At 32.7% G+C, this 15,675-nt stretch overlaps 2 protein-coding genes across 3 annotated transcripts in view; one reads left to right on the top strand and one right to left on the bottom strand.

The window, feature by feature from the left end:
* The window catches only part of LOC126739942 (mucin-5AC-like), a 137,899-nt gene that overhangs the window by 91,082 nt on the left and 31,142 nt on the right, over window positions 1-15,675 (top strand). The window lies entirely within an intron of this gene.
* The window catches only part of LOC126739960 (exoglucanase B-like), a 32,919-nt gene that overhangs the window by 817 nt on the left and 16,427 nt on the right, over window positions 1-15,675 (bottom strand). The window contains exons 5-9 of the mRNA XM_050445804.1: window positions 15,291-15,382; window positions 14,937-15,233; window positions 14,731-14,884; window positions 14,559-14,676; window positions 8,959-9,101 (exon numbers count right to left, since the gene is read on the bottom strand). Of these exons, the coding sequence (XP_050301761.1) occupies window positions 8,959-9,101; window positions 14,559-14,676; window positions 14,731-14,884; window positions 14,937-15,233; window positions 15,291-15,382 (804 nt within the window). The remainder of the gene's footprint in view (window positions 1-8,958; window positions 9,102-14,558; window positions 14,677-14,730; window positions 14,885-14,936; window positions 15,234-15,290; window positions 15,383-15,675) is intronic.

The raw sequence follows: 15,675 nt of genomic DNA, 5'->3' as shown, positions 1-15,675 counted from the left end.
AAATATTGAAGTGGCACAGAACAAACAGCAAGGAACAATGTTGTCTGTCAATGGTACTCAAACCATGTGCTCTCAAGTGTGTACCCGGCTTAAAGGTGCGTACAGACTTGCACACAGTGGCGTATCCTGGGAGGGGGGGCAACATGGTTTATCACCATTTAATATACAATATACTTACATATATATGTATGTGTATGTTAGTTAATTTTTTTGGCCTGTTATCGGAGATATGGTATTATTCATCAGGAAGGGAGAAATAATTACCATGTATTTGAAATGTTTTTATTAATTTAAAAGCTACAAAAATAAAGAAAAATAAAAGATTTGTGAGATTTCTGGATATGCATACAGAAGAGTTAAACCATTTAATCTGTCTTCACTTATTGTATTTCGTAAGTAAGTCTTTAACAATTTAAGAGTAGAAAATTTTCTTTTAGGGGTTGCTGTGCTTACAGGTAGTACAAAAGTACAAAAAATCTTTAACAGTATAAATATATTGGAAAATATATCCTGATCACACATTACTAGGGCATCGAGAGCGGAGCTCGGATATTTTTCTGGTGCACAGGCTTCCAATTTTCCATACCAAAGTTTAAGTTCAGCAGAAACCATAGTAAATGAACAATTTTCTAAATCATTTTTATAAAAATTTACCAAATACTTAAGACTTTGAAGTTGATTATCAAGTTTCTTATTTACTGATGGAATCAGACAGTTAAATGATTGTAATATATCTTTATGTTTAACAAATCTCTCTTCTAATTGTAATAAGATGCAATCTAAAAACGGAATAAATATTGATATTCTGAAATATTCTTCAGTTGTGTTAGTTTCAAAATTTGCCCTATTTTTTTGTCTGCTAGTTATGCGTGGTTTTGTTATATTTCTAAACCAAATAATTTGTTTATATTTTTTTTGCCTCTGCAAAAATAGTTGCAAAACTATTATCTGCTTTATGACGTAAATCTTTAAGCTCTTTTAATCAATCTTCAGCCAGTAATATTGCTTTGCCTAAATCAATATTAATTGATTGCAGCAATTTTGATAACGGAGTGGTAAATGCAAAAACATGTTCAATTACATAAAGAGTAATGAGGAATTCTGATGTACTTAAGGTGTTTAGTGACAACTTGCTACAAGTAGACGTTTCTTTGTCTGGCCACTCAGCTATTTCTTCTAAAGCCAATACCACAGAATTTAAAAGCTCTCTCATTACGCTTACTGAATCTTGTCTTTGAACCCATCTAGTAGCACAAAGTTGTTTTAATCTGTCTCGTCTTGATCTCTCATTATCCGGCATTTCATTTACTTTTTTAGTTAAAATATTTTGACGTTTGGGTATTAAAAAAATTGTAAGCATTTTCAATAACACCCATGCAATTTCGTACAGCCTGGACAGAACATGCTGTAGGATATTCCTTTTTTATAATAGCCTGTACCTTTAAAATTATTTAAATCTAAACCCCAGTTTGTCAAATTTTCGATAATTGTTTTTGCTAAATTATGCCCAGTGGTTGAAGTTACCGGAATAAATTGAAGAAAGGACTCTTTAATAGATAAATTATCGCATACGTACCGAACGCAAAGAACAAACTGCTCTATTTTGGCTATATCAGTTGTCTCATCTGCCAAGATTGCATAATATTTTGCAGATTTTACTTCTGCTATTATTTTTCGTAAAATATTTGTGTTAGATGCATTTATTATTTCGTTTTGTCTTGTACTACTTAAATATGTCGCGTTATTAGCAGAACTCAATATATGTTTTTTCAAAATTTCATCACCCGCATCAATTCGAAATTTTAACAAAGATCGCAATTTACCTTCACCAGGTGTGCAAGACAATGTTTCCAAGTTTGAGGATTAGGGTCCAGAATCTCGATGCCCCCTTAATGGAAGACCATTTCGCCCACAAAATATGATAGTTTTTATAATAGGTGTTAATATTAATCTATTTTCTTGTGCCTGTTTTATGCGAGTAGTAAACAATAATGTTTCTATTGACATTTGCTTATTTTCTATTATTTGTTTCTTGTTAACATAATCTAAAACTGACCTCTTATGGTATTCTGTCTGTTCATGAAGTCTTAGCTTTTCAGCGTATTTCTTCCATCTGCGATAAGGTTCCATACAAAGCATACCTACTTGCTGACTACTAGTGTGAACGACTTCTCTTTTGCAAAAAAAGGCGCAATATTTACCATATACTCCATCTTCTTTTAAAGAGTACACTAGCCACTTATACTGTTCTAAATAGGTTCTATTAAATTTTCTTGTAAATTTCCCTTCTTTCTTCGCTGGAAAATTGAAATTTATCGGTGGAGTCCAAATTTCGCTCATTATACTAATATACTGTTCCTCAGTTAACTTATTTGCTAAAATATTGCTAACATCATTAACAGGAAAATTTGGCGGTGTTTCTGAAGATAAATTCGTTATCTCTGTTGAAGAAGTAGAGGGTTCTTCAACATTTTCTATAATATTTGGTAAGGCATCATCTGCGGTGGACGTAGGAATATCATTATTTTCAGCTTGTTTAATTTTCTTAACAAAGTTTAATAAATTGCTTTGCACTCCCGCTCGTTTCATATTTTATATAGATAAAGCAAAAGTAACTACTCGAATTAATAGCAACTATGTGGGCATGGCCATAGAGTAATTAAAAGTATGTATTTAATATTCATTTCTCTATGGGCATGGCACAAAACAGAAAATATGGATACAAATAAAGCAGCCGCGTGTGTCGACAATGTAAAATACTAAAATAACTAACGAAAACGAAACTACACGATAATGCTGTGCGACGACGCGACGCGGGGAGCGCGCGCTTTATGAGATGTCGATATCATGTTATTAATAAATTAATAATTTTTTTTTTAATGAGAAAACAAAAGATATTTCTTTTCTCCCTAGCTTTTCTGGAGGGGGGGTAATTCCCCCTTTGCCCCCCCCCCCCTGGATTCGCCACTGCTTGCACACGCATGTGGTGAGAAGCTTCGCATATGCATGCGTACTCAAGTCGCTCCATGAAAACATGTCCGAAGAATTGCTTATTAGTGGACTGAAAAACGAGGAAAAAGTCGCTTCTTTCTCGATTTTTTTTTTGAGGTACAACCACACGTGGTCTTTACAAAATGATAGAGTAAATCCCTGACTACCTGGAATTGACAATTTCAACATTTTTTAGCTAGGACAATATTTTTTATGGCGAAATTTGTCAAAATTACACTTTTGTCATTTTCTTGCAAAGGTTGCTCACAAAATAGACACTCCATTTTAACAGAAAAGAATATCAAAACAACAAACAGAGATGTATATACAGTTAATTGAACGAGTATAAAAATAAAATTGAATATAAGTATAAAAACACATAAAAAGCATTAACTTTCCCACCCTTACTAAAAAGTCTATTACCGACAGGTTTTCACTGGCTTAATATTCGTTTATGTAGGATATACCAATAATAATGCTGTCGCACGGCGCGGCCATCCGGCCCGGCATAGGCAGTAGAAATATTTTAAACGCGGCTACGAAAAGCTTCGATTTTAACTCGCTATAACTCGAAAACTAAAAGACTTAGATTATTGATTTTTTTTTTAAACTTTGTTGATGTTATGGCTTTATTTCACACGCATATAGTATAGCTAAATATCTTAAAATAAAAAAGTTTCTCGCTTACTGAAAATAGCTATGCCGAAAATGTTGATATTAAATATTTCTCTAGTTTTACAAAAAAACTAAGTTTTTCACACTAACAAAAATACCGCAGTTATTTTCGCTAACATTTCTTTTATTGAGGAAAAAAAAAGTAAGTTGATATCTTAATTAGTTTCCAAGATGTCGCGAAGTATGTTTAAAAAAGTATTAAAAATCTTTTTGACAGATTTTTGACAAATTTCGCCATAAAAAATTTTGTCCCTGCTAAAAAATGTTGTAATTGCCGATTCCAGATAGCCAGGGACTTACTCTATCATTTTGTAAAGATCACATGTGGTTGTACCTCCAAAAATTTTTTTGAAACATTTTTGCACCTTTTTCAGTGCACTATATGGTTAGTGCCGCGTTTGTGGCTATTAGAAGTCTATTAAAAAAGAAAAAATAAAAGAAAGATAGGCGATGGTGGATGACGCATGTATTTAAAAGAAGAAGTCTGTAAATGAGGTCCGAATTACTATCAGATTTGGCTTTAGACCGGACAGTTTCAAAACTTTACACGTTTGTCAGTAGAAGACTTTGAACACCTTTTAAGTAATATAGACCCTAAAATAATGAAAAAAGATACAGGGTGACAGCACCGTAAAGGATCAAGTGAAAGGATTTTTAATTACCGGCTCAGTGGGGCCCGTAGAATAGTTGAAAATGTCTTTGGTATTAGCTCTGCTATTTTTCGCATTTTAAGAAAATCAATTTTGTTAGAGCCTGAAAAAGTGCAAATTATTGTATTGACTATTGCGTAACTTTCTACATAATTTTCTACGAAAATCTCGATTTTCTAGAAATATACTCGCCGGCACAAAATTCCGCCACCCTGAAATATTGGCCAAGTTTGATGTTTTATAATTTTTTTATTTTTTATCAGATTCTCACAATTTTGCCATCAGTTTTTAGATACATTTGTTGTGATTTTTTAAAATCATTTTGTAAAGTAGCATTTTTCGATTAGGCTATATTATACAGGAGTAAAACAAACTGTTGTTTTTTCTCGTAATTTCAAAAGACCCTGTAGGAAAATTAAGGTGGATCTTTGATGTATTCTAAACATTTCGATTTTTGATTTATTCCATTATCTCATTTCTGCTGCGAGCTGCAAATTTTTTATTAAAACGCTGATTTGAAGCGTATTTTTATTAGGAGAAACAAACACTAGGTATATCATAAAGTTAATTAAAAAAAAACAATATTAATAGCGTGTATTTTCTCTTCCCACAGCAATAACAGCTTGCAGTCTTCGCGGCATCGAATGAATAAGGTTCCTTATTCTTTCTTGAAGAATAGCCTCATATTCTTCGATCAGCGCTAGTGTAAGTCTTGCTTACTTTTATCTAAACAGATTTAGCGCTATGTAGATAAGAGGAAATTGTTGTAAATCAAACATTAAAAAGGTTGCGATAAGGGGAAATGGAATGACAAAAAAGGTGTTTTCAACAGTTTCCTTAAAATTATCGTCAAGAAAAGAAATTTATTAGGCATGATTACTAGGATATTGCGTGGAACATTTAGGCTTTGCATAAAAGAAAGCAAAAAGTATAAGAGTGAAAATATTTCTTTGGTTTTTAGTTGATTTATTAAATTTATTAAATTTTTTAGTATCTGGACTCTCCAATTTTGGTCTCAACTATTAATTAATTTAATTTTCACTAAATTTTTTTTTTATACTGAAACGTTATAAAATTGGTTTTATTAGATTTGAGAAATTCAAACTTTGCTCATAGGTCTTCATATGCTCCAGATATGGTATTATTAATTTTTCCCGTTCAGATGTAAAAGTAATTATTTTTTTAAGCTGCTGCTAAACGAAATACATATACAAACAGTTTATTTATGTTAATACAAAAATCAGTTGGCACATGTCTACGAAAAAAAGTATATATTAAATTTATATGTGCTGCTGTACTCTGGTCTTTGCTTCGATGCACCTCTCCAAAGCCCCTTGGTAATTATTTGCAGTGTGCAAAATGGTTGTGTCATCAGCAAACAGTGTATACTCAACACTGGTATCACTCAGTGGCAACTCGTTTAAAAAAATAAGTAATAAAATAGGACCAAGCAAAGATCCTTGGAACATCAATATTAATGACAGTAACCGTCGATGTCACCCCAGACCAGCCATTTTACTATTTTACTACGCGCTTGTTTTTAGGATTAACTATATCCCTTAGGAAAGTTATTATTTCAGGCATTTGCAGTTATTGAGTATTTTTTTAAGAAATTAACTTAATTTTGTCTTTTTTTATAATTTTGTTTTTTTTCCCAGGTTTTCGATAAAAGTCATAAAGAACAAGATATTTTTATTTCCTCAGTCTTTTTAACAATCAAAGGAATTTTTTCAGAATTTTTGTAGGCATTCCTTATTTTTTTTAAATAAAACACTCTAATCTCTTATCATGTTTCAGCATATCAATGCAAATATATATTTTTGGGTGTTAAAATGTGCAAGCACTTACACCCCAGAAAACCTCACAGAGTGTATCCTATATTTTAGAGATATGATCGGATTAAGTTTATGCTATAAGGGCGGATTAATAGTTTTTCCTAAATTTTCAGTCAATTTACACGCTTTACTCAAGTCTTGAAATACAGGAAAGTACTGAATTGCATCTAATGAAAACAGTGCGGTTTATACGACAATAAGGTCAAAAAGGTCAGGCACTGTGGATTTGTCCTTGTTGAAACTAATCTGTAACGCTGAGAAATATATATAATTTTTTTTTCGTTACTTTCACCAGCTGCTTACTGGATTTTTCCACTATTTTAGAGTTTATTGCTGTCGTTAAGTGAGGAGACTGATATCGATATAGTAGAACGTACCAAATGGATGTGAATAGTTAATAGATAGTTAAAAGCGCAAGATTAATAAATAGAAAAAGTTTTTTGAAAAGAAAATGTATCATGTGTTCAAGTATAGATCTCAACAATATAAAAAAATGAGTCTATATAAATTCACGCACTAAAATTTGAGTACCTCTCCTGTTTCGTTAAGAGTCAAGTTATATTTCAAGTTGTATAACATATAAAAAAAGGGTTGATAACTGTTCTTTATAAATTAGTTCTAATTAAATCGTTCTTCAATTCTTATTTATTTAAAACACAAAACTAGTACACTATGAACTCAATTTTTACATTATAACTCACACTTCTAATACAACCATTGGGGGAACAAGCCAAGGAAAATTCAAGATTATGCAGTGAAAATGGTGATTTATTCTATAAAGCCCAAATCCATTATCATCCTTCTCGGGAGTTTTGCTTCTTCTGATAAATGATTGTAATCATCCAGAACATTTTCATCTATTAAAGCATTAAAAAAGCGAGAATGACTTAATATTCATGCAACATGGCGAGAATCAGGAGTGCGTTTTCGAGCCACAACGGAGACATAAATCAAACGATGCCGACAACAGACTCTAAGCGATCCTTAGGGAAACATTTCGGTATTCAGCAAGCAGTTTGATCGAATGACGCAAGGCAACTATAGCTCAATAAAGATATAATAATATGCGACATTTTTCCATTTGTTTTTATTTTTTAGCTTTATTTTTGAGTTTTCCTTTTAGCTTTATTTTTTGAGGTTTGTGGTTGTACAGGACGACGACGAACGGCCCTTTTAAGTTGATCTCAAAGATGTTCTATTGGGTTGAGATCCGGGCTACATGCGGGCCATTCCAATCTTGGGAGTCCAACTTCATCCAGATATTCGCTCACTACATGTGCAACGTGAGGTCTAGCATTATCATGCATTAATGTAAATTGGTTCCCAATGAATGGAGCAAATGGGACAACAATTTCTTGAAGGATTTCCTTAATGTAACGGTGGGCGGTTAGAGCTCCATTTTCAATAAATACAAGATTGGTGCGTACTTCGGTAGAAATACCCGCCCAAATCATGACTGAACCGCCACGATATGAGATTTGTTCTGAAATGGTGCAGTCAGCATATCTTTCATTTCTACGTCTGAATACCCGCTCACGACCATCCGGTGTCCTTAAACAAACCCTGGATTCATGTGTGAATAGTACGTTTGCCCACTGTTTTAGAGTCCACTCAAAATGCGATCTTGCAAACCTCAGTCGGTGTTGTCGATGCCGAGGAAGTAATTATGGACATCTTGCTGGCCTTCGTGAATAAAGTCCAGCTTCTGCTAATCTTCTACGTATCGTTCTTTTACTTACACTTACTCCATGAAGTATTCGCAAGTCATTTTTTAGACACACAGCAGTAGATCTTCGATCTCTTAAAGAACTAATGGTGACAAAGTGGTCATCAGCTGCAGTGGTCATGCTTCCTTTTGCCAGAGCCTTGTCGTCGTAGTAAAAATTCCCGTCTGTAAATACCTATTCCAGGCATCTCGAACTGTAGACCGCGGAAATCTCAGACTTTTGCTACGGCCATCCTCTATTAACGCAACAATCCTACCCACGTCTGCTGGAGTTAATACCATATTGACACACAACAAATTATAGTAGTGACACTGTCAAACTTTATGTCACATTAATTGCGTCCTTAGCCAACGTCGATAATTTTTAACCGAAAACTTGACATTAATTATCTAAAAATAAGCTTCAAATCAGCGTTTTAATAAAAAATTTGCAGCTCGCAGCAGAAATAAGATAATGGAATGAATCAAAAATTGAAATGTTTAGAATACATCAAAGATTACAAGGAACAGTATGTAAAAAGAATTATCCACCTTAATTTTCCTACAGGGTCTTTTGAAATTACGAGAAAAACAACAGTTTGTTTTACTCCTGTATAACATAGCCTAATCGAAAAATGCTACTTTACAATATGATTTTAAAAAATCACAACAAATGTATCTAAAAACTGATGGCAAAATCGTGAGATAACAAATAAAAAATTTATAAAACATCAAACTTGTCCAATATTTCAGGGTGGCGGAATTTTGTGCCGGCGAGTGTATATGTGCAGCTCCTGGAACTTTTGATGATGGAACAGATAAAAACATACCAGGAGAATTGAGAACTGCTCAGGATAACAAAACGTGTTGATACGTCTTTTCAAATTCATTTGCAAATCTAGTCTTTCAACTGTGAACTTGACCTTTGTACTGACTTTTTTAAACGTATAGGTACCATGCCGATTATAAATATACTTTAGAGTCCGAAGATGGTGGAATAGCATCACTCTTAAAACAAGATTGGCATTTGCTTTGTACAGAAAAGACTTTTTCAATAATATAAAAACGGTTATATTACTATTATACAGTAAATAATACTCACGGTTACTGTGACTTTGGTGTCCGGAGGTAATCCGTCCCATTTAATGTTGCTCGGTATGGTAAAATCGCCATTTTCATCGAACGTTATCTCGCTTATGATCCAATCGGTCCATTTTTTAATGATTTTACGGGCTCTCTCATTTTCTGTTATATGTTATATTTGTTATTAATTATGTTATATAAATGGCATACTAATGTGCATTTTAAAATTCAAATTTGGTCGCTTTTGGTTTAATTGAGGAAGTTACCTATAATTTTTTGTGGTCCCAACTAAAAGTGCCCTAAATTACTTAAATCCTTAATCCAATAATCATGTTTTTACCCTTATTAATTGCTACAGGAATTTGTGTCTCTGGAAATTGATGAAATTATTCGATGTCGTTCATAAATTATGCCCTAAAAATGTCCTCTAATAAATAAAAATCTTACTATTGCAAAATAGATTTCAAGAGCCTCAAATTTGGTGACTCCTTGGTGGATAAAATTGCCTCTAATTCAGAAAGTCTTTGATGTATAAGTAACGTTCTCCTATGAAATTATTAAGTAAGAAACGCCCATGCTTTGCATGCAAATTTTTTAGGAATATTCAAAGTGTTGTATGAAAATATTCTCAAAAATAGAGAAAATTTATTGAGAAAACAAGCAAATAAAATATCTCTGTCAAAAATGCTGTAGTTGCTCAAGAACTCCAATGTATCACTGTAGAAAAATTATAAAAACATCATGGTTCCTAAGTGATGCCCAAATGTCCCCTAAGTAATCAAAATCTTGACGTTTTAATATTAATTTCGTAACTTTAAATTTGGCGGCTCTTGGACCTTGATTGACAAAACTGCCTTTACATCAGAGAGTTTTTGAGGTACAAAAAACGTTCATTTCTTTGTTTATAACCCTTTTAAGAACATTCCAATCATCTCAAGATAAGTGAAAATTTGCTAATGAAATTAGCAAAAAAAAGTGGTCCTATCAAAAATGCCTTAATTACTCAAATTCTTGATCTAGACGGACGTTTTTTACTCTGAAATTGATCCTGAGAAACGCTATATTAATGTCAAAATATCCTGGAATATAAACAAAATTTGACAACAAAACTGTAGATCAATTCATAAAAGAGATGATAGTCTAGATCCCTTAATGTAGAGCAGCTTTGCTTTAGTAGAAAATCAATGATGCTTATAGAAAACTCGTAGATTAGCTCTAGTAACGCAATAGTTCCTTCAGGAAAAAAGCAGAATGTAGAAACTTCAAGTAAGTATAGTAAATTAAAAAGTAAAGTACTAATTGTCTTTCTAGGTCAAATAATCACTTAGATACAGTCCATTTGGCTGAGGCATGTTTATTGGCAATTTTGTTTACCAAAAGTCCACTTCTAATTAGGATATTTTAAAAAGTAGTTTAGGCATCACTATGGAAATTCGACACGTAGTTAGACTGTTCCTTCTTTAATATTTTAATATATAAACATTTTCTTCAACTCAAGAACTTTTTGAGATAAAGTCAGTTTTATGAGTCAAGGTCCACGACCAGCCAAAAGAATAATAATGAAACTTTAAAATATATCTATATGGGAAATATTTGATTGGCACTCAAAAACTATTTGAGATATTGTAGTAATTCTTGCAAACGTGCATAAAGGGAGTCTTGATAATTAATTTGAAGTATTAAGTGTTAACCTACGTCAAATAATCACTGAGATACAGTCCATTTGGGTGAGGCAAGTTTATTTGCAATTTTGTTTACCAATAATCAACTTCTAACCAAGATATTTAAAAAAATATTCCACGTATTCCTGTGAAACTTTAATGCGAAATTAGACTGTTCGTTCATAAACGTTTTCGTACACAAGCTATTCCTGGAGTTTAAAAACTTTTTAAATTAGAGTCAGTTTTATGAGCTAAAGTTCACGAACAACCGAAAGAATAATAATGAAACTTTAAAATATACCTATATGGGAAACAGTTGGTTGGCACTCAACAACTATTTGAGATATAGTAGTAATTCTTGCAAAGGTGTATAAAGGGAGTCTTAAGATAATCAATTTGAAGTATTAGTTGTCTTTCTACGTCAAATAATCACTGAGATACAGTCCATTTGGGTAAGGCATGTTTATTGGCAATTTTGTTTACCAAAAGTCAACTTCTAAACAGGATATTTAAAAAAGTATTTTAAGCACTACTGTGAAAATGCAACACATAGTTGGACTGTTCCTTCATTAACATTTTAATATATCAACATCTCTTGTAACTCAAGTGCTTTTTGAGTTAGAGTTAGTTTTATGAGCCAAGGTCCGCAACCAGCCAAAAGAATAAACATGAAACTTTAAAATATTTACTTTAACTTTAAATAAGTAAGGATATTTGAATTTTGGTTGAAGTAGTAAAATTCAAGTTATCTTAAGAATTAACTGTGAAACGATATAAGCTTTACAGACTCAACAGATAGAGGTTCTGTCATAAAATTTATTATAATTATTCAAATTTAATGATAATATCATAAGTCGCATATATTATAGGCTAACTATAATGCGAACTAGCACAGTGTATTATCACGTTTAGTAGCAATTTTCTTTGCTATTGAATAGAGAATCTGGGGTTTTCACTGACTTGTGATACTTTTTTGAATAAACTCAAAATGCCATAAACAAAAATGAGGTCGTTTCTATTATTTTTAAGCTACAAGGTAAAAGTTTATTTTTTAAAGATAAAGGGTCGATCTCCTGTTATTATCGACATTTTCCAATGCATCTCTGCTACAAATTACTGCAATATAACCAAGGTGACACAGAAGGACATACAATATAAATTACGTCCATAAATAGGTCCACATTAATCGTTCTCATAAAAAATTATTCGATAAGAAACGATATTTTTTTTGTCCAAAAACCCTTTTAAGATTATTCCAATTATTTCGGAAAATATGCTTAAGAATAATGAAATTTTACCGAAAAAATTGTCTTAACCAAAAGGACGCTAACTACCCAAAACTTTTACCATGCTTCACGTTTTAACCTTTAATTCATATTCAGGATCTGATCTATGTTAGTGTAAACAAATTATGAAAATGAAAAAGTTAATCAAATGTACATCATCGTTGTTGAATAGATTCAGAAACGCAGCCTCTTCAAAGTCAAAAAAAGATTTTCGATTTTCAACTATTCTTGTTTTAAAAACAGTTGAACAAAATATGACGTATTTATACCCAAATTTCTTTATTTTTTGCAGAGGAACCAAAAAATCTAATATATACAGGGTGTTTCTGCACTTTGAAACACCCTGTATATCAAGAAACTAATTTTAAAAGGTACTTCTGAAACGCCTCTTATTTTTCTAATTTTTTTGTGATGTCGTAAATAGCCTTGTATTAAATTTATTGTATTAACTGTATGTATATTTCTTAATTCACCCTGTATTAAATTTAATTACATGCAATAATTATATTTTACCAAATCTTTAAGGTCACTGTTAAATGTATATACGTGCGACTGCCTTTAAAGTAATTAAATAAATATTGTAGTCTTGGTACTTCAAAAAAAAAAGAGAGAGGGTGGTTAGAGGGTGGCTTTTTTTATATACAGGGTCCTGCAACAGTGCGTCGGTCTTCCATAAAGCCAAAAAAAATAAGGTTAAAAATTTCTAACCTTTTAAAAAAATGTTGGGACTTGATAGCGCATATCTGGAAAATATTTTGAAGTATACAGGGTGCTTCAAAAAAGTAGGGCGATATAAGCAGCATTTTTTTAAAATGGAATGCCATTCTTTTTATTTTATTTTTAAGACCGCCTTAGGCTATTTAGTACGCGCTAAATATGGCTGCTTTGTCATGCGCAGTTTGACTGCAATAATTTTTTTTATAAAAAAAAATCTAAAAATCATTTAATTTCATCTTGATACTAGAAATGTTAATTCAATATTAATATTGGACTTAAAGATTCTAGAAGAATGGAGAATTACTTTGACTTAAATTGTTTCCTTCTGTCATATGGGTGTTCGTAGTTAGCAATCATATTTTACGAATTTCAAAGCTCCATTTCTCGCTTTTTTTAAATGGAACACCCTGTATATTTTTTATCCATTTAATGAAGATTTAATACATGAACATTTTTTATTATGTAAACATATTAGCTATCTTTAGTCGTTTTTAAAATATTCACGATAATAATTAAACAAGCATATTAAAAATATTTATCATTTTATTATAATTACATTAAGTGTTCAATATGTCCTCCGTTTTGTTCAAAACATAAATTAATACGTTCCTGAAAACTTCTTTCTACTTCATGTAGCATTTGTGGAGTTACTTGAGCAAACGCATCCCGTATTCTCTGCTCCATATCTACTGCCGTTGTAGGTGGATTTCTACTATAAACAATTTCTTTTAAAAAACCCCATAAAAAAAATCAAATTTTGTTAGGTCAGGTGATCTGGCTGGCCAATTAATAGGTCTATTCCTTCCAATCCATTTTTCTTCAAAGGTTACATTTAAATATTCAGTGACATTTCGAGAAAAATGTGGAGGAGCTTCGTCCTGTTGAAACCACATTCGGTTTCTAGTAATTAATGGAACATTTGCAAGTAATCTAGGCAGTTCATTTTGTAAAAATTAAAGGTACATTTTGACGTGGTATGGGTCTTAGCTCAAACCTTACTCATTTGTAATTAGCCTTTGCTAATGAATAAAACGCAATGATTCAAAACAAAACTTTATAACTTCAAAGATAAATAACTTTATTGACCGCAATTCAACACTGTATTTCACTGTAAGTTAGATAGGTTATCCCAATCAATACCTACATGCTAACCAATCTAAGTTTTCAAGAGAGAGTCAGAGAAAAAGAAACCACTGGGAATGTAAATGAGTGACGTCAAAAAACACTGTCCACTAAGACAACAACTATATCTAACACAAAAGCATATAGCTGCGAAATTTATGTTATGGCGAGAGAAATTTTTACTGTATAAAACTGTAAACTAAACAACTTTGCATCATTAATGCGTGAGAAACATAATTACTAAACTATGGGGTAACAAACACTGCGAGCTACTAACTAATTGTCTAATTGTCAACAACGTGACGTGTGCGTACAACGAGAGCAAAACTATAAATTTTGAATTTTGTCCATCGTACAAAACACTGTGCGGCGTTGCGATGTTGTTGCCTTTTTCTCTAATATACGTTAACTACACTCATTTAACTGTAAATGTTGACTTCTTTGTACAATATCTTGGTCTTATGATTCATATTTATTGAAAAGGGATAGTATTCTTTTGCGCATGTGAAAATAAATTACCCATTTTTATGATATTATAAAGTGTTTTTTTTTTTGCCATTTGCTGCATCAGAGATGTTGCAAGCAAAGAAACTGCCCATGGTTCCATGCCAATGCTAATTCTAGCCTTTCAATGCTCTAAGTTAAATATAGAGCATTGAAAAGATGGAATATCACTACGACAAATGAGTACCAAAACGTCAAATTTAGAGGCTCTTGGAGCTTTCTATTTCTTAAGTATTTCTTAAAAAGAACCTTCCATAATCGTGAGAACATTTCTACTTTTACCGAAATCCCAATAATAAACCTTAAATATACCACACAAAAATACTTACTGGTCAAATAATAGTACTGCGCAACCCGATCGGCGGTCCAAGCTTGAAACCCAAACCAAGGATTGGCATCCGCGTATCCCGGCTGATAATCGAACCACATTCCATAAAATGAAGCATCCTACAATCAAAAAGTATTCAACATGATCCTTATAATCCGAAGTACAGCACGAACCTTATATTCCTGGGGAGGATTTGCATAACTCTTATTCCAACTGTTCGTAACCCCTGCAGCAAAAGCGCCCTCACTAGTCTGTAAATACTCGTAAAGTTCCAGTTGACGTTCCAGCGATACCGTCCAATCCTCCACAGCTGTAGCAGCTTTCGGTCTAAAATATTCTTAATAAACCCAATCTACTTTAAAAAAAATAACCCATATACCTTATACTGGGCTCATTTATAAGCCCATAGGCGGCAACGAGATTCTGATACCCATAATAGCAAACGGAGTTGCCACTCCTCCAGGAATACCCTTTATCTTCGAGGGAACCGCCCCAAGAGATCCCCCAAGAAATCAAATAATGGGAACTGTTTTTATCAGTCGTTCCAGGACATTCCAGTTCACCTATACAGTTCCCCGCTCGCTTAAAATGCTGATCAAAAAAGGTGTATCTTAGGAAATCTCCCATTTTGGCGGCTTTATCCAGAGTTTCACTGACAGTCGACGTATTGGCCCACCTCAATTAATAGGAACTGTTTTAACATGCAGGCTACAAAAGTCGTTTAGGGACTTACTGCGAGGCCCAGAAAGCCGCCTGGATTGCTCTGGCATCGGCGTCTGGACCAGCACCGTAGTTATAGCTTCTACGGGCATTACCCACACTAAACTGAGGACATTCAGCATTAAAATTTAAATATACAGTGCATCCCAAAAGTTATGTCTAAATTCATTTAAAATTCAGGGGTGTGTTCGAAAAAAAAAACGCTCGGACCCGTCGATTTTTATTTCAAGTTGCGCATTTTTGTACGTGAAGTTTGTATATACGGGGTTGCTCAAAAATAAATTACGACCATTAACTTAATTTTTTCAAATGAAAGCACCCTTTTTTTATTTCATCTTTGAATTTCGCGGGGAATTCTACGTATGTTTCATGCATCATGTCCTATAGTCAACAGTTAT

Source organism: Anthonomus grandis, chromosome 1 (assembly GCF_022605725.1).
Source record: "Anthonomus grandis grandis chromosome 1, icAntGran1.3, whole genome shotgun sequence".
NCBI classification, from domain to species: Eukaryota; Metazoa; Arthropoda; class Insecta; order Coleoptera; family Curculionidae; genus Anthonomus; species Anthonomus grandis.
Note: the sequence above shows the minus strand (reverse complement) of the source record. Positions and strands in the feature narration are given on the sequence as shown.